This window comes from Monocercomonoides exilis, assembly GCF_001643675.1.
Source record: "Monocercomonoides exilis strain PA203 chromosome Unknown scaffold20-1493094, whole genome shotgun sequence".
Classification (NCBI taxonomy): Eukaryota; Preaxostyla; order Oxymonadida; family Polymastigidae; genus Monocercomonoides; species Monocercomonoides exilis.
In genome coordinates, this window is record NW_027150565.1 from 763,692 (window position 1) to 782,352 (window position 18,661).

General features: G+C 40.3%; 2 protein-coding genes across 2 annotated transcripts; one reads left to right on the forward strand and one right to left on the reverse strand.

Annotated features, from left to right (window-relative positions):
- Nucleotides 1-1,797: 1,797 nt before the first annotated feature.
- On the forward strand, nt 1,798-15,770 carry MONOS_213 (uncharacterized protein; the record flags this gene model as incomplete). The annotated part of the gene is made up of 3 exons (XM_067872029.1): nt 1,798-1,872; nt 2,004-2,178; nt 2,422-15,770. The coding sequence occupies 3 exons, from the start codon at nt 1,798-1,800 to the stop codon at nt 15,255-15,257; spliced, it is 13,086 nt and encodes a 4,361-aa protein (XP_067728148.1). The 3' UTR covers nt 15,258-15,770.
- Nucleotides 15,734-18,621, reverse strand: MONOS_214 (uncharacterized protein). The gene is made up of 2 exons (XM_067872040.1): nt 18,552-18,621; nt 15,734-18,481 (listed from the first exon to the last, which is right to left on the reverse strand). Exon 2 carries the CDS (start codon nt 18,271-18,273, stop codon nt 15,823-15,825), a length of 2,451 nt encoding a protein of 816 aa, XP_067728149.1. The 5' UTR covers nt 18,274-18,481; nt 18,552-18,621; the 3' UTR covers nt 15,734-15,822.
- Nucleotides 18,622-18,661: the final 40 nt, after the last annotated feature.

Sequence of the window (18,661 nt, forward strand, 5' to 3'; positions counted from 1 at the left end):
CACGCGAAACATTAATAGTACGGTTGATAAAATTAACATAGCTCCAACAAAAATAAATGTCACTCGCTTTATGTTCGCATAAGTTCGGGTAAATCTCCATATGTATAAAAATACATTTCCTTCGGCACAAAAAAGAAGCACAAAGAGATGCTGAACGGGTATTGAAATGATTCCATCGAGATACAGCGGTAAGCACAACACCAACAAAAATGAAAAAGGTGAAGTTACAGAAGCAAAAGCATAAAATGTTTGCTCAACCAATACCTAAAGCATTAATCAAATAATGTCAATCACGTTCAAACGAAAATAAAAGTCATTAGCGATTTATCACATCATAAAAATCAAAAAATATACCGTATCCCAAATCTTCACGCTATTCGTTGAACGAGCGATTAAATAAATGCATACAGCAACAAGAAAGCACAAGAACCACAGCATAAGTGGAGAAAAAACGTACAACCATTGCCATGTAACTATTCCTTCAAGTTTAAGTGTTAAAAAGAAAACAAGGCAAAGAAGAAGGAAAGAAGCCACAAATGTCAAATAGTTCGATAGGACTTGAGCTCCATCTGTTCCTTCAATGCAAACCCAGCAATATGGCAAAGGCTTTCGCGCGGATTTCGATGGGTTCGCCATTGATCTTTTTCAATAATCTTTTTATTCTCAAAACATGAACAAAAATTATTATAAAAATGAATTATATTTAAGGAAGCACTTAGAATAAAAATAAAGACAATTCATTACAAAAAAATATTCATTGACCCTTTTTATTTTTTGTGATTTGACATTCTCGTTCATTTGTTGATTGCCGAGGAATTTCTTTTTTGATTCAAAATTTCTCGATATAAAGTTGCGTACAATATAGTCTAAAACATGGGACCTACGCCTAGTTCAATTAAAACGGGCCAGTCCTTAAATCTCGAAGGAAAATCACTTTCTAATATCCCTCAAGAAGTTCTGAAGCTAAACCTGCAAGATATCGAGCAACTAAATGCGTCTACAAATTTTTTGGAAGAACTTGCAGATTTGCAAACGGCTTTCCCTTCCATGAAGTCCATGAATATTTCGAGAAATATGTTTAGGCATTTTCCACAAACTTTATCTGGAATGAAAAATTTGGAAGTTCTTGTTTGCCACATAAAGATGCATTTCTTTTTGAAAACAAAATAATAATGCATTGTTTTTCAAAACTTGTGAATTTAGGACTTAAGTCACAACTTGATTGAAGACTTTCCACATATTATTCTGCCAAAATTGAAAGAATTATGGATTCACACAAATTGCTTGTTGTCGATTCCTCATGATCTTGGAATCCTTTTTCCAAATCTTGTGCTCCTTTTAATTCAAAGAAATAGGTCTATTTTTGTAGTTTTTTGATTGAAATAACTTAAAAGAATTTGATTTCAGAATAATGACATTTCCCTACATAAACTTACCATTGCTGACACGGATAGAAGGCGAGTACAATCAAATAAAGTCCATTGATCGGGTTATAAACGCACCTGTTCTAACGACTTTATCCTTTCCTCTGAATGATATTTCTGTTTTTTCTCTTCCATTTCAATCAAACATTCGTCAATTGACTCATCTTGATCTTCGATTCAACCTTTTGAGATCCATTCCCGAACAGGTGCGTTTTTTTCATTTGTTTTGCACGCTTTCTGTAATAAGCAGTCATTTCCACTTTTATTATTGATTTATTAAATTTCTCAGACTTGGCTTCATCTTAGTAATGTGCGAGAATTGGGCCTTTCACACAACCAATTGTGCGCTCTTCCGAATTCACTGGGCTCTTTGATGTCGAATCTGGAAGAATTGTGGATTGGAGAAAATTGTCTTGTTGAACTGCCAATCTCAATAACAAACATGAAGGTTAGCTTCTGTTCTTTCAAAAAACAGCGAATAATTTCGAAATCTCTTTTTATTTTATATTTAACAACATCTAATTGCTTCTAAACTTCTATTTTATAATGAATGCTCTTTCTGTCAAATTTCTGTAACAGCATCTGAGCTTCATCCACGCCCCTTCCAATTGTCTTCGAACATGCCCTCCTTTTCTGCTGAATCCTTCGCCAACAAAAGTCAACGTCTCCAACAATTTCCTAGAATCGACGCCTCTTCTTGGCCAGTCGGTGGTGGCATTCACAGCAGACCACAACAGAATAGAAGAAGTTGTCCGTATGCTTTGGAGGATACTTGGAGAAAAGTTGATTAGGGTGGAATTTTATTTTTTTTTTCTTTTTTGAAGATTAATGGAGAAAGTGAAAATTGAAGCAGAAAAAAAATTTGATATTTTCATTTGAATTTATTCTTTTTTTGAGAGAGAGAGAATTATGAGAGTTTTATTGAGTTCAAACAAATATTCATAATTAATTTTTTATGAAAAAAAATAACTTTATTCTTTACATTCTTTCCCCCCAGCATTCTCCCCTTCCTCTCAACTACAGGCCCTTTGGCTTCGCTGGAACCGCCTGACAACCGTCCCCGATACCATTTTAGCGCTTCCGCTGAGCACACTTCTGTTAGGCGGCAACAAGCTCAGCGAAATTGCCAACAACTTTTCGCTGATGACCTCCCTTCGTGTATTAGACCTCTCCTTCAACCACTTGAGCGAGGTGCCTGTCTGCCTCTCTTCCCTCTGGCTGCTGACGAAGCTCAACTTGGCCTTCAACCACATCTCATCCGTCCCTTCCTGGCTGTTCGTACTGCCCATGCTGCGGGTGCTTGTTTTGAGCGGGAACAAAATTAAAGATCTTCCTTCTGTTGAAGACATGAGGGACATCATCAGACGCTCAGCAGAAATGTATCCATCCAATTTCCGCACTGCGATGAATTCAGCAGCTTTGTCTTCGTCTTCATCTACATCTTCAGCTTCTGCTTCTGCCTCTTCCTCTGATTCTACTTCCTTACCAAATTCTCCTTCGTCTTCATCATCATCATCTTCTTCTTCCTCTGATTTTGGCGTGTCTGTCTATCGCTCTGTCATTATGAACGCATTAAACACATCAAAAGGAGGTGTAAATTCATTCACTGACATTGAAAATGCCTCAAACATAGTCGAATTGTTTCCTCAATCTATTCCCAAACCAGAAAATGACACAAAGCCACACACAATAACTGCAAAAGAACAGCTTTCAAACAACAATTCTTTGGGCACTTCTTCTGAGAATGCATCATCTTCTGACTCATCTTCAAGATTTTCCTCTCAAAAAGACACAAAAACAGCCTCAGATTCGTCTGACCGCATTTTCCATTCGAAGACTTCAGCATTCCGAAAAGTGGCTGACCACTCAATCAGTCGGAAAAAAGAGAAAGAAAAAGAAAAAGAAAAAGAGAAAGAGAAGATGTCAAGAGAGCTTGAAGCAGATATACAGTCCAAAATGCTCAGCCTGGGAATCGGCTACCAGCAGATGATGGTGCCTTCCCCTTCCACACTCCCCTGTGCTGTTCCGAACATTCCTCCTTCTGCCTCTTTGTCTCCGCTCGTCCACCTTTCGCTCTCGTCTAACCATCTCACTGCTTTCCCTCCGCTTATCCTCCAGTTCTCCTGTTTAGAGACGCTCTTGCTCGCACACAATGCCATTCCTTCTGTCCCAGACTCACTTCTCATTCTCCAGCCGTCGCTTTCTCGCTTAGACCTCTCATACAACCAGATTTCAATGCTTTCACCATCTTTTATTCCACCTTCACACAAAATGGCGTATTTTGATGTTTCGCACAATAAGCTGAAGGAAATACCCACAAAAATCGCTTGTTGTGTGCCGGCGCTGCAGAAGGCATCGCTCGAGGCATACCGCCGGGCAATGAAGAGGAAAGCACTCAGAAGAAGCAGGAGAGCAGCGATGAAAGGAGAGGGAAAGGAGAATGAGATGAAGGAAAGGGAAGAAGGAGAAGAAGGAGGAGAAGGGAAAGGGATAAAGACAGAGAATGACAATAAAGTTGCTGTGAGCACTGAATGCAATAACAATAATGAAATTGCTCCACTTGAAGAAAAAGAAATAAGTGCATCTTCAGATTTAACGTCAAAACCAGAAATAAATACTGAATCTTCCACAATCTCTTCTTCCATTCCACCAACATCACCACCGGAAAGTGCATCCAATCCCTCTCAAACAGATCAATCAACGCAGTCAACTATTTCATCAGAATCATCTGAGTCATCAGAAGCATCAAAAACATCACAGACATCACAGACATCGCAAGCATCGCAAGCTTCGCCTTATCTCCGCTCCGAGTCATTGTACCAACGCTATCTCTCTTCCTCACAGTCTGCATTCTCTGACACACCTGCTTCTAATCCCACAGCTTCCCTGTCTATTCAACCAAAGACAGACTTCACCATCACACAACCAAAACCATCCCCCCAGTCTTTGAAATCTCTTTCCGCCTCGTATCTCACTGAATCTCTTCGTGTTCCTCTTCCTTTCCCGCTCAACCGCTTCCTCTCCATCGAGCAGCTGAAGGCAGTTTTTGCTTCGCTTCCAGACGGCTTCCTTCCCCGTGTGCTTGTTCCAAAGGCCGACCCGTCGCTTCTGGCGCCTGTCACATTCAAAGACACAACAAGGGCAAAAGAGAAGGAGAAAACAAACAGCGCAGCAGAGGGGGAGATGAAAGGGATAGGAAATAAAGTGGAGATGGGGAACCAGACAAAGGGAGGCATTGCAGGCAGTGCTGATAATTCGGCTTCTTCTTCTTCCTCTGTCGCTTCTTCTCTGCTATCGTCATCTTCTGTTGGCAGTTTGGATATTCCTTCAAAGACGAGCAGTTTTGATGGCTCATCTTTCTTTTCTCGCGCGTCTGCCTCGGTTTCTTCTTCTCCTTCCTCTTTTTCCTCTTCTACAACGTCAGTAGCATCAGCTCCATCAGCAACCACTTCGACTTTATTTCCTCCTTCCTATTCGGATTACTCAGCTACTGCTACATCTTCTACTCCCGATGGATCAGGAACAACAACCTCTTCTTCCTCTCCTTCTTCCTCTTTATCATCCTCCTCCTCCTCTTCTTCTTCCTCTTCTTCTTCTCCCAACCCATCCAGTTCCCCCTCAGACGCAACCACAATAATGCCTGCCCCACCCACATTTCTTCCCACCGGTGCTTGTGGTGTAGTAGTCGGTAACATCGATCCATTAACAGTCATTTTACAGGTCACTTCCTCCAAACAGCTTCAGAACGACTCTCTTCCCTTTCCCAGCCTGCCATCGACTCAGCTGCCTCACCCGCTCAACAACCCTTTCCTCAAAACACGCTCTTCTCCATCTGCGCTGCTCGCCTCGTGTGTTTCTTTCGGGTCGCTTTCTTCGCCGCCGGAAAGTCAAATGGCAGCAGACCGGCCGTGGCTAATGTATTGTGATTTGTCGTTCAATTACATCGGCGCATTAAAAATTGGAGAGGAAATGGAGTTTTATTTGAAGTCGTTTAGAAAGAGAGCGAGGAGAGGTTTGACATGGATGCTGAAGAAGATGATTGCGAAGGAAAGAGAAGAGGCAATAAAAAATGAAAGGAGAAGCAAAATAATTGGAAGAGAGAAGAAGAAAAGAGGCAGAAAAAGGAATAATGCTTATCAAAGTGATGAAGAAAACATCTCAACAGAAGAAGAGGAGGAGGAGGAGAAAGATGAAGATGAAGGTGAAGAAGATGAAGATGAGGAGGAAGAAGAAGAGAATGAAGAAAATCAAACTAAAACTTTAACGCAAGAAGAAAGAAATAGAATGAAGGAGGAAATGAAAGTGATAAATGGACTTTTCCGCGAAAGGAAAGAGGTTTATGATCCACATTTATTAGCTCAGAAGTCACAAAATGAAGAAAGAAAAGAAGGAAATCACAAGTTGAATGAAAAAGATGAAAAAGAAGATAAAGAAGGAGAGATTGAGAAAAGTGAAATTCAGAAGAATGTGCAAGAAACTGAAAGCGGTTTTGGAAATGAAGAGGAAAACGAGGAATCAGTGAACGAAGAAAGAAAAGCGGATCAACCAAAGAAAGAAATTTTGATTGATGAAAAAGATAGTTCTGCTGAACAACAAACGCAAATAACGAAGAAAGAAGACAAAAAGTTAAAAAAACGAAAAAGACAGAAAGAAAAAGAAGGATCAGAAGAAGGTTCAACAACATCAACATCATCATCATCAGAAGCATCATCAGAAGAACCAGCAGAATCGTTCACAGACAGCGGGACACAAGAAGATGACTGGAAGGAGACGGTGGAAGAGGAGGAGAATTCAAGCACATCAGCCACCACAGACTCTGAGGAGAGGGAGAAGGAGAGGCGAAAGAGAAGAGAACAGCGAGAAAGGGAGATTATTGACAGAAAGAACGCAGAAAGAATGAAGCTGCAGGAGAAGTTCAAGTTGAGGCTTGAGCAGCTGGAAATGCAGAGGAAAAGGATGAAAGAGAGGGAGAAAAGAGAGAAAATGGAAAGAAGAAAAATGAAAGGCAAAAACAAACAAGGCAATAAAAAGGAAGACGGAACTGCTCAAAAAGGAGAATATAAGCAAAAGAAACCATCTTCTTTTTCAACTCCATCAAAAGACCAACCAATCACTTTGCCTCCTCTCTATCGCCCTCCAAATAAACTAAAAAAATCAAAATCTTCTTTCTCAGAGAAGAAAACGGTGTCTGACTCTTTCTCCTCCTCCAGTCTGCACCACATGCATTCTTCTGCATTTCCCAAGCTCGAATCAATCGATCGGCCTGCTACTGCGTCGCACTCAGCAAAAAAGAAAGTTAAGCAGAAGCAACATCAGCAACAACATCAGATGAGGATGAAGCAGATGAAGCACAAGGCCAATAAAGGATACATCCCTCGTGTGGATACAGAATTCCTTGCCACAACTGCTTCATTCAAGCCAACCTTGTTTTCGCGCTTTGTCTATTCGCGCACGTTCACCCAGCTTGTCTACCTCTTTCTGTCAAACACATCACGCCCGCTGCTCCGCTGCCTGTCGTCTTCAGTTCATCCGCTGAATGAGCTGCCGTGGTGGATTGGCAGTGGAGTGGGGCTGTTTGAGTGGGAGTACTGCAGACGAAGGAGGAAAGCGCTGAAGGAGGAGATGAGAAAAGTGCTGGGGGTGGCGAGGAATAACTTGTGGAGGTTGGAATATAAGAGGGAGAAGAGAAGAAGAGAAAGAGAAAGAGAAAGAAACAATTGGAAAGCAAAAGAAAGCGAGGGATCAGACAAAAATGAACAAAAAGAAGCACTTTCATTTTTCGAATCTATTCCACAGCCACTTGGACAAGCAACGAATGATATTACCAACTTCACAGCTTCTGAAGCAAATCCACAAAACTTGAACAGTCAAAAGGAACAAGCTGAAGAAGCAGTATTGTCTTCTGATCTGGCTGCAGTGATTATGGCACTTCCTCTCAACTCTCCTTCATTTATGGAGTTCTTTTTGAGACACATGCGAATGTTGGAGAAAGAAAAGATGCTGAAATCCTTGAGAAAACCAAATGAAATAAAAAGGAATAAAATAACAGAAGGTAAAAATGATTGGAAGAGTTCTGATGAAAAAGAGTCAAAAGATGCAAAAGACAAAAAAGAAGGAAAAGATGAGAAGCAGCAAAATGTGCCAGTTATTGAAGAGAATTCTAATACAAACACGAATATCAACACAACAATATCACCAACTGAATCAGCAATCATCGCATCCGTCCGCAATTCTCAAACCACTTCTCCTTTCACACCCTCTTTTTCTTCTTCTTCTTCTCTTTCTTCTTCTTCCTCCTCTTCCTCTTCTCCTTCTCCTCATCGCTCTCCTCAGATGCTCCCAACAACTCGCATGGTCCGCTCCAAAGTGCGACACACTTTTGATCAGATGGCAATGGACGAAGACGATTCACTGCCTCATCTCCCGCCGCATTTCGGAGGTGTATCTTATCACAAGCAGCGCATGGCAAGAAGAAGAGAAAGAGAAAGAGAAGTTGTGTGTGCTTCGAACGGGGTGGAGTTTGAGGAAGGAGCTGCGATGGAAGCGAACTATGAGGAAGAAGAAGAAGATGATGGTGACGATAAGAAGGAGAGTGATGGTAACGAAGATGAAGAGAATAACGAGGAATCAAACAAAGAAGACGAGAAGGCAAAGAAAGCAGTTGAAGATTCGAGCACTGAAAGGAACGTATTGTCTGCTGAAGGCAGTAATCCTGAGGAAACAACAGAGCAGCCAAGTTCTGATCCATTTTCACTGACTGATCTTGTTCCTTATTCTTATAATCAATACATGCTCCACCAGCCAGGCACTCCATGCACACCACATTCATTCCATCAGCAGAACAACAGTATTTCTATGGAAGGATCCTTTTCTGTTTCTGCTTCTTCTTCTTCAGCAGCAGCTCTTCAGCTTTGCCCTATCTGCTTCCCCCCATTCAGAGATGTGGCTATCAACGTTTTCTCTCCACGTGTCGACAGAATGACGGGAAGTCCTTCCATTTCAGCTGCATCTTCGCCTTCCTCTTCTTCTTCTTCTTCTTCTTCTTCTTCTTCATCGTCTTCTTCATCTTCTTATTATCCACACTCCACTTTATCGTCTTCTTCCTCGTCTTCTTCAAATTCCCTGTTCAAAATGGATATGAAGTTGGACTCATCCACTTCATCTCCTTCTGCTTTATCTCCTTCTGTTACATCTTTCTCCACTTCTTCTTCTTCTTCTTCTTCTTCTTCTTCCTTTTTGAGAGATCATTCGGATTCTCCTCTGTCACATTCCATTCCTCTTCCTTCCTCAGACACTTTGATGCCTTCTCCTCCTTCTTCTCCTCTTGTCTCTTCTTCTCCTCCACACAATTCACAATCACCCACTTCTCCTGTTGCGTTAGAGCCTTCATCCATTTCTTCTTCTTCTTCTCCTCCTCCTCCTCCTCTTCCTTCTCTTCTTCTTTCTTCTTTTTCTTCAAATGAATCATCTTGCAATGCACCTTCATCTTTTCCTTCTTCTGATGATGGTTTACTTCAATCTCCACTGAATTCTTCTTCTGTCAACATTCTTTCTTCACCAGAAACACTTCACAAGCACATCAAAGAAATGAGCATGAAGCATTTTGATGAAATAGAACGCTCCATAAATGCAAAGAAATCAGCACATAATCATCAAAAGAAACAAGAATTTGAAAATCAAAATGAAAAGACTAAGAATTCTGATAATTATAATACAAAAAATAGCATCATTTTGGAACAATCACTCCGTAACAATTCATCTCAATTAGACAAAATGACAGCAAATGAAGCTTCTGGTAACACAACAACAGCTACACCATTAAATGAGCTATCCAACCCACAAACCGAATCATCCGCATCTTCTTCTGATAAATCTCCACAAGATGCTTCAATTCCTTCATCCAATTATTGTTCCTGTTCTAATTCACAATCACAATCGCAACCTCAATCTCAGTCAATTTCACAAACGCAATCCCTTCCTCAATCGAAACCACCCACCCGCTCGCACAAGCACTCGCCTTCTCCTCCTCCTCTCCATCGCCCTTCGCTCCGCATCCACAACGTTGCATGTGCCGAGACACAAGGCTTGCGTCCTTCAATGGAAGACTCCTGCCTGCTTGTCCCTGTTGATGGCTGGGACATCGAAAAATTGGTAGAAAATGGAGAGAAGAGGATTCTGTACAGAATTTTGAGTTATCCGGCGGAGTTGAGGTTTACAAAGAGAGGAATGGAGATGATGAACAACAGAGAATTCAGATTGTGGAATAAGAGAATGGAAAGAAGAAAGAGAGAAAGAGAACAACAACAACAAATGCAGTCAAAAGAAAAGATAAACAAAGCAGATGATGCAGTATGTAGCAAAGATAGCAAAGATGAAGAAAACAATAGTGTTTCAAGGAATAATTCTCGATTTCCTTCTCCTGTATCATCCTCAGTCATCTTCCAGAAATCGCTCTCGCTGCGTGCTGCAAACAAAAAACTCCTTTCTTCCATTTCTCCTTCTCCTCCTTTACCTTCATCAACTCCATTGTCTCCTCTTCTTTCATCATCATCATCTTCTTCTTCTTCTTCAACACAAACCACAGAAACATGCCCGTATTTCTCTCCTTCAATCAAAGGGTGCGGAATCTACGCTGTTTTTGATGGCCACAAAGGACCCCAATCTGCTTTGTTCCTTTCTTCCCATTTTGTCGCTGCTTTTGTTGAAGAAGCGAATAAGTTGATTGATTCAGATGTGTTCAAAAGAAAGAGGAAAGAGGAAATGAAAAAAGAGGAAGAAAAGAAAAATAAAGAACAGAAATGCAATAAAGATGAAGCAGACGATGAAAATGGCACCAGAAAAGGATCTTTTAACACTCAGTTTTATAAATCGTCATCTTGCTTGTCTTTTTCTGCTTCTTCACCACATCTTTCTCCTTCTCTTTCTACAGCCTCATCATCATCTTCTTCTTTTTCCCCATTGCCTCAGTCACTTATTCCCTTGCTCCTCACCAACACACTCAACCATCTCTCTCATGAAATCCAGCATGTCTACCACATTCCCGATGGCTCCTGTGCTGTTGTCGCTGTTGTCACCCCTTCAAAAGTGTTTGTCGCAAACGTGGGTGACTCAAGAGCTGTTCTTGTTTCTCGGTTCTTCCCAAAAATGGCAAAGATGAGGATTTCGAGCGAAGAAATTGTAAATGGAAGCAAAGAGAAGAAAGAAGCAGAGAAGATGAATGAAAAGGATGGGGAAAGGAGTTTCTCTCAGAAGGAAAGCGAAATTCGCTTTGAAGAGATCAAAAACAACAGTTTAGAACATAATTCACCATCGCACTCCAGTTCACGTGCTGTCAACACAAAAGAAGATGAACTTCAAAAAGAACGAGAAGAGAGAAAGAGAGAAAGAGAGTTGAGAGCAGAAAGAGAAAGGAAGATGATGCGGAATCCGATTTATCCAAATCTCGATTTGTTCACCTCGTTCTGTCCAACAAAACAAGAATTGCCTTTTGTTTCTGGTGAAAACGAAGAGAAAGGTGGAAATGTGATTGAAGAAGATGAAAAGGAAGTGGAAATGGAGGATGAAAAAGACAATGTTTATGCTAATGAAGAAGAAAAGCATGAGAAAGTGGATTGTGACGAAAATAAAACGGAGCATCCAGATGTTTTGGAGAAAGAGAATGAAGCAAACGAAAAGGACTCTTCAGAAGATGACCGTTCGTCCATTCTCACTATTTCCTCAGACAGTTCACAGGACTTCGTTTCACCAGAGACGGAAATAACAAAATCGAGTGAGAAAGAAGAGGGGCAAAATGAAGGTAATGCGTTGATTGAAAGCGAAGAAAACAAAGAAATTTGGAACGATGGAAAAGAAGAGATGGAAGAAGTGCAATTAAAGAATGATGTTGTCAAGGAAAATGTTGTTGCTTCTGAAGAAGTTGTCAAAGATAAGATGGATGAAGAAATTATACCAAAGGATAACTCAAAAAGTGACACCAAAGAATTCACTGACATTGTGCATTCGTCATTCGAAGAATCAGGAAACAAAGAAACTCCAACTGTTCCACTCAAAGAAGGCAAAGCAGAAGAGAAAGAGAAAACAAAAGAAGAGGACGAAAAAGAAGAGAAAACAGCAACTGTAACCACAACTGAGTCTAAAGATGAAGAAGTGGAAATTAAAGAGGCAGAAGAAAAGCCAAAAGTAACAGAAAACATTATCAGTGAAGATATTAAATCAATCCTTCCATTACAGCCCATTGAAATAGATAGTCAAAATGGAACTGAAAAGAAAGAGGAACGCATAAATTCAATTGCCAAGGAAATTTATGATTTGTTCACTCCGTCTCAATCGGATGAGACACAAAGTGATACGAATAATGGAAAACAACAAGATGATCAAAGCAATAATGAACAGCCAGTTAAAGACACTGCAGTTTCTTCCTCATCCGTTCCAGCTGAAAGCTCTGCCGCATCTTCTTTTGAACATGTTTTAATGCAGCCAGCCTCAGAGAACTTTGACCCAACAATTCCTGCTCTAACTGCAGACTCTCCATTCACCAAAGTGGTTTCGTCTTCTTCCTCATCCTCATCCAGCACCAACTCTCCCACGTCTTCCTCCAGCGAGTCCACCTTTGCCTCTTTCGACTTCTCTGATGATCTTGAATTCACTCCCACCGCGCCCGTCCGCATTGTCACTGCATCTGCCATTCCGCGCGCCAGAACACGCGTCTTGCACCATCTCCCTCTCAACCAGCGGAGACTGCTGATGCAACCGTATTCCGTGGGCAACCGCCTGCACTCGAGCAAAGGCAAAGAAAAAGACAGCAGAAGAGAAAAGAGCAAAAATAGGAACAGAAGATCAGCTTCAGCATCGTCAAAGACAAAGCACTCATCGTCTGCTGTGCTTGCGCCGGCTGCACACTCAGAAAGCAAACGCATTCGGACACACAAGTCAACATCTCCTTCTTATTCCACGTCGATGCACAGGCACCGCCACCATCGTCATCGCCATCATCATCACATGCAGTTTCCACCACTCACCACAACAAACCCTTTCGTCTCGCCTGCTGCTTTGTCTTCTTCAATGTCTTCTTTGTCTGCTTCCTCAACATCATTGCTGTCTTCTTCTGCTATTGCTTCTTCATCTTCTTCTGTAACTTCTGCTTCAGCTGCGTCTGTTGTTGTCACACCGATTCCTGCCTCGTCAATCTCTGGAATGAACATGCGCAGTGACCTGGGGCAATCAAAGCGGTTCCATCATCTTTTGCTTTCATCAGGGAATGACATGAAGACGATGATGGGGATGTCGGGACTGCCTTATTCGCTTCCGCAGAACGACAAGGGAGTTGAAATTGAGAAAGAGAAAGATATTGCAAGAGAAAAAGAAAAGGAGAAAGAGAAGAGGAAAGAGAATGAGAGACGGATGGAAAAGATAATAAGAGCTCGTTCTGAAAAGAGCCTGAAGGAGAAAGAGAAGCAGCACATTCAGCATTCACAATCAAAACATCTAATTCATTCTGACTCTTTCTCTTCAACTACTAACAGTTCAGAACTGAAAACACACCACAAACATTCTGAAAGCAGTAAAAAGGATACAAAGCAGAAGAATTCGTTTGATGAAACAAACAGCACAGCCAGCAGCTCAAAACGCAGTGGGCTTTCTCGGCATGGTTCTGGCAGCCTCAAAACATCGTCTTCTAAGTTGCATCTATCGCATGGACATGACTCAAGAAAGGGAGAGGGAGACAGCGAAACAGAAAATAAAAGCGTTAATTCAAGTACAACAAAAAGCAGAAAGAGAAAAGATGGATCGCGCACGCCATTGACTGAGTCTCCTTCCTCTGCTTCTCTGCACTCTGTTTCGCGCAATGGCCATTCAACTCCCTTTGTGCGTTCTCCGTCGAATGACATGTTGTATCAGATGAGGCAAGGAAACGGGGTGAGGCTGACGCCTTATTCCATCCAGCCATCTTCAAACACATACACTCCATCCTCGCTCTCAAACAATGTTTCGCCACTTCCTTCTCCTTCTCCTCTCCCTTTGCCCCCGCTCCCTTCTCCTTCTCCTTCTTGTTCTGCACCTTATTCTTCGCCTTCACCTTCACCAATCGCACGGATGAACCAACAAAAGATACTGTATGAACAGAACTACACAGTTGCAGTGACCTCAGCTGCCAATCTTCTGATGAAGTCATTTCGCTCTTTCTCTTCTTCTTTGTCTTCGTTTCCTTCACAAAAATTAGCTAAGAAAGATTCGCGTGCTGCTCCTTCAACTTCAATTCGTTCAGCGTTTTCTTCTCTAGCTTCTGCCTTTTCACGCTCATCTTCTTCATCTTCTTCATCTTCAAAGCAAAGCATCCCATCAACTCCTCCTTCTGTTTCTGTTCCTTCTCCTCTCATGCAGTCTCAATCTCGCAGTTCTCCTTCCTCATTCACAAAATCATCCTCTGCGTCCATCACATTTGCTCCTCCGACGCCTTCCTGCTATCTCCGCGAGTCAATCTTCCGTTCTTCATCGCCGTTTGTCCATGTTGTTGGTAAGCCCCTCACAATCGACCATAAGCCACTCCATCCTCGTGAGCTCGCCTTCATCCGCTCCGCCGGCGGCTTTGTGAATCTGGACCGCAGAGTGAATGGCATCTTGGCTGTTGCTCGCTCAATGGGCGATGAAGATTTACATCCGGCTGTGGATTCAGAGCCAGATGTGTTTGAATACAGCATAAACCGATGGAACGCAGTTCACGTAGATCTATCTGATGCGATGTCAGATGATGAAATCATTACTGTTTCTCACGAGATCAAAAGTGATCGTAGTCAAAATACTGACAATTCGACAGATTTGCAGAAATCTATCTATTATGGAAAACAAGAATCCAAAGAAGCAAGCATATCAAATGAAAGTTTGCATTCATATGTAGGGTCATATGCATCTCAATCATTAAAGAGCCAACCATCAACTCACTCATTGCCACAGCATAGAACATCTAATTCAAATTCCAGTCCTTATTCTAGTGCCTCTCTTTCTCAGTCATCATCTCCATCACTCAGCCTCTCCCCAGCCATTAACAGCACGCAAGCATCTCTGAAGCAGATCGTTCTTCCCAATCCAGTCTTCCCTCTCTCCCACATCCCTGTGTCGCTTGCACATATTCTAGACGAATGGCTCAAAGATCCTGTTCCATACAAGACTGTCCATCACGAACAGCAGACTGATGAAACCAAGCCAACAATTCTGTTAAAGACGTTCATCGCTGCGCAGACATCACAGCAGCGAAAGGCAATGTCTTTGCTAACACAAACGAAATGGACTCCTCGCATTTGCATGCAGCTAAAGCCTTCTTTACCTGCAAATGCGCTTCATTTACAGACCTCTGCCTCTATTGCTTCTGGTGATAATAACAATGCAATGTACTCTTCTTCTAATGCAGAAATATCAACATCAACTGTATCTGAGTCAACAACCATTGTGTGCAGTGGCTGGAAGCGTGAAGACATTGCACTTGTGTTGGGTTGCGATGGATTGTTCGATGTCGTTGATAATCAGCTTCTTGCTGAGCTTGTCTGCCCTTGGATGGAGGAAGACAATGAAGACATTCTGTCAGACCCTGTTTTCACTGCACCAGACTCAGATTCCGAAGAGGAAGAAACTACTTGTGAAGGAAATGTTGATAAATGTAATTCGTCATCAAGGAAAGAACAGTCTCAAATGGAACAAAGAAACCAGAAATCTTATTCATGTAAATGTCATCGTCTTACCAAAGGAAAGTTGGCTGAGCTTTCCGCTCTTCGTCTTCGTTCGTGTGCTGATGCCCTTGATTCCCTTGACAACATTAGTATTATTGTTGTTATGCTCTAATCGAGTAATTTAAAAATTTTTCGTTTAGAATAATTATGTTTTGTGGAAAGGAAGGGGAGCTTGCAATTTAATAATCTTTCTCTTATTTTATGATGTGTTAGTATTTCATTCGATAAAATTTACAAATGTTTAAGTTTATGAATTCAAGAAATTATTGCTACAGTTTTTTCGCTTTATAACAGATTGATCACAATTTTCTCTTCTGGAAGTTTTAATGAAATGAGCTCCTTATTCAAAGCATAACTTTTTGATCTTATCAATTTTGCTTCTTTTGGAATCCCACTTGAGATCAGATTCCAAAACAAGTAACTGTTTATATGAATTTATCTTCTTTTTGAAAGTGATGTTGAAATTCACTACGAACTTTGCCAACGATTTGTCTTTCCTTTTATCACATGTTGTATATTTTGATTGTAATTTCATTTTTTTTCATTTGATTATTTCTTCTTTATTCTATGTAATAATGTCTTGTTTCGAAGCAATAAAAATTTAAAATAGAAAGATTTAAACAGTAAAAATTTTTTTCAAATATCATCCGACTATAAAAGAAAAAAAAAAGTCAAAGTTACAGAAGAAACATTTGATTTCTATTCAACGCACTATTTATGCGAAACTCTCTTTTCTTGTAATCTCTTTTCAATTCATTTATTTCTCTATCAAAAATAAGTCCACATTCTTTTTCAATCTGTGAAAAACAGCAAACAACTGGAGGATATTCTTTGATTTCGTTCACAAGTTCTGCAGCTGTCGAATGAAGCGGCTCGGTCAGGTAAATTCCTTTGCGTTTCAGTCGCTTGAGCTTTCTGATTTGTGTTTGCCGATCGTAGAATCGAGGCAGAAGCTCCTCCGAGTCAAGAATTGTCTCCTTTACTATTTTATCTAAATCAAATGGAAACATGGAATTGTCGATAAGTGAAAAGGGAATCTGTTTTTCTTCAAAAGCTGTTGATTGGAATGCAAATGATGGATCATGAACAAAATTTTGCTGCCTGTCTGGGCGTGTCAAAGAAGAAGATATCGATTTTGATGAAGAAAAAGGAGATGGATGTTTTCTTTGAATGAGTATTCTTTCAGAAAAACCCTTTTGAGAAGTTTGGTTTTTCATTTCACTTGAAGGTTGGATAGATGACAAATTAGGTATTCTTTGAGTGAGAAATGAAGAATGGTGCCCATTCACAAAATGAGGTGAAAGAATAGATTCGACAGATAAATGTAACCTACTAATAGATGGTCCAAATTCAGAAGTCGAATGCTCTGGCAAAGCTTCTAACGAATGTGCATCTCTCGAAATTAAAGGCATAGCGTTTCTACAGCTACCATCAAAAGCCTCTATTTCACTCGCTTCAAAATTAAATTGTGAATTTTTAAGTTTGCCCGTTTTATTTTTACTTGAATCATGACGATTAGTCAAATTGTTTGAGTAACCCTCATTAAACACCTTTGCAGTCATTTGACTGTTAAAATTCTTCAGTCCTTTGGAATCTCTGTGTAATTTGAAGCGCTCCAAATCAGACATTTCAGCGTACTCCGTAGATTGCTTCAGTTTGATTTCCATTTTCTGAATCTTGTTTGCAAACTCTGAGTGTTTCCAGCTGGGTAGTTCTTTTCCTTCCTCTTTGAGCATCGTCTTCAGCTCTTCCAGTGTCGGCTCTTGGACTTTTCCTTCTTTAACTTCATCTTCTTCCTGTTTCTCCTTCTTTCTGTATTTGGACTCTGCTTCTTCCCACAGCTTCATCTCATATTCATCTTCTATCCAGTCTTTGCACACCCACTCGTCATACAACTTCATAAACTGTTTTGCTTCCTTAATCTGTTTTTTGATTAAGTGCCTTCGCTTTAACAGCTGTTTCTTGTCATCGCTTAAAAGTTCGCTGGCACCCTTTGGAAGGACTTTCGTTTTCTGTTTAAGATCATCCGTTTTTTCATTTAACGTATCTTCATGAAACACTTCATCGATGTCTGTTTTCTCATTTTCAAAAATTCCTTTATTAATGCCATCAATAGCATTTTCTGAAACCGAATCTTGACTTTTTTGGTAATTGTTTCTTGTTAGTTTTGATCTCCCTTCAGTTGACTCTCCAATTGTTGCGTCTTCTTTCTTCCATCTCTTTATCATCATTCTCTTCTGGAGCTCTTTCACATTCGAAGCCTTCTCGCCCTCAAGCCCACATTCCATGTCAAAGCAATATTCGCTTTTCCTTGTGGGCTGTGGACGCCAGTGTGTTATGTTATTTTCTAGGAGAGGGTCAAGATAAGGTGACTGTGGTCTTTTATCTGAAAGATGTTCTTCGAGATTGCTTGTAACTTGTGATGTAGCTCCAGATAGCCCTGTCAATTCTTCAATCGCCGGAGGAAAGAGATAAGCATGTTTCAATTTAAATTTATTTTGTGGAGCCTTAACTACCTGTATGTTTTCTTTCTCCGGTTCAATTGAAATATCAGGAAGATGTTGAGTGTCTTGTACCATTTCCATTGTTTCGCTAAGTAATTCTGATTTTTTTTCACTTTCAATTTGCGTTTGATGTTCCTGTTGCGCTGCTTGTCTCCTGTTTGTCTGATAAGCAATTGAAAATTCTTGCATAATTGTAAAGGTGGTTTCGTCGACATCTTTGATATTAATATGCTCCGTTTTATTTTGTTTTTCTTGTTCATTTTCTCCTTTGGCTTCAAGTTGCAAAGTCGAATTTACCTTTTTGTTTACAAGCGGAATAAAAATATCTTTCTTTCCATAAGAATTATTCCTTTGTAAATTTAGTGTTGATGGGTTTTGTTTCGAAATTGTGCATGTGATGGATGGCGTTTTGTAAGAATTAGTTTGTGAATAATCTGGTTGGTTCGAATAAAAACCATCCACAACATTTTCAGTTGTATTGTGCTTGTACAGCGGACGTGACAAAAAATCAAAATCAGAGTGGAATTCGTGCAACGAGCTTGACTTTGATAACATTATCTTTTGTGCTTCTGTAAATTCTTTAACTTGAAATGGAAACGAAGATTCTGAGAAGAACTCTTTCATAAATGACGTTGTTGTGACTTCTTTTCGTTGAATGGAATCTGATGATTCCGTATTTAAGAAGGAAATAACTGAAATATTAAAAGTAAGCCCTGTTTCAAAAGCTCTAAAGTGTTATCAAACATTCATTTTTTAAAGTATTGATTTTGTTGAAGTTATTATTATCAATTAAATTCGCTGGAGTTGAAACTGCATCGTCAAATGCATCTTTCTGATTTTTTTAAAATCAAAGTATTTACCAGTGAGCCAACAGTGTAATTAAAAAGTTGATGATAGCAAACGTTGAATTTTTCGTAGTGTGAAATTTTTTGTGAACTCATTCGCTATAAGCAAGATTTGCAAACATCCATTTTATATTATAATGGCATTTTTTTTTTCTTCACATGTGAAT

Excerpts from the sequence above, each read along its gene's own strand:
- MONOS_214 (XM_067872040.1), bottom strand. The coding sequence starts at position 18,273 with ATGAAAGAGTTCTTCTCAGAATCTTCGTTTCCATTTCAAGTTAAAGAA.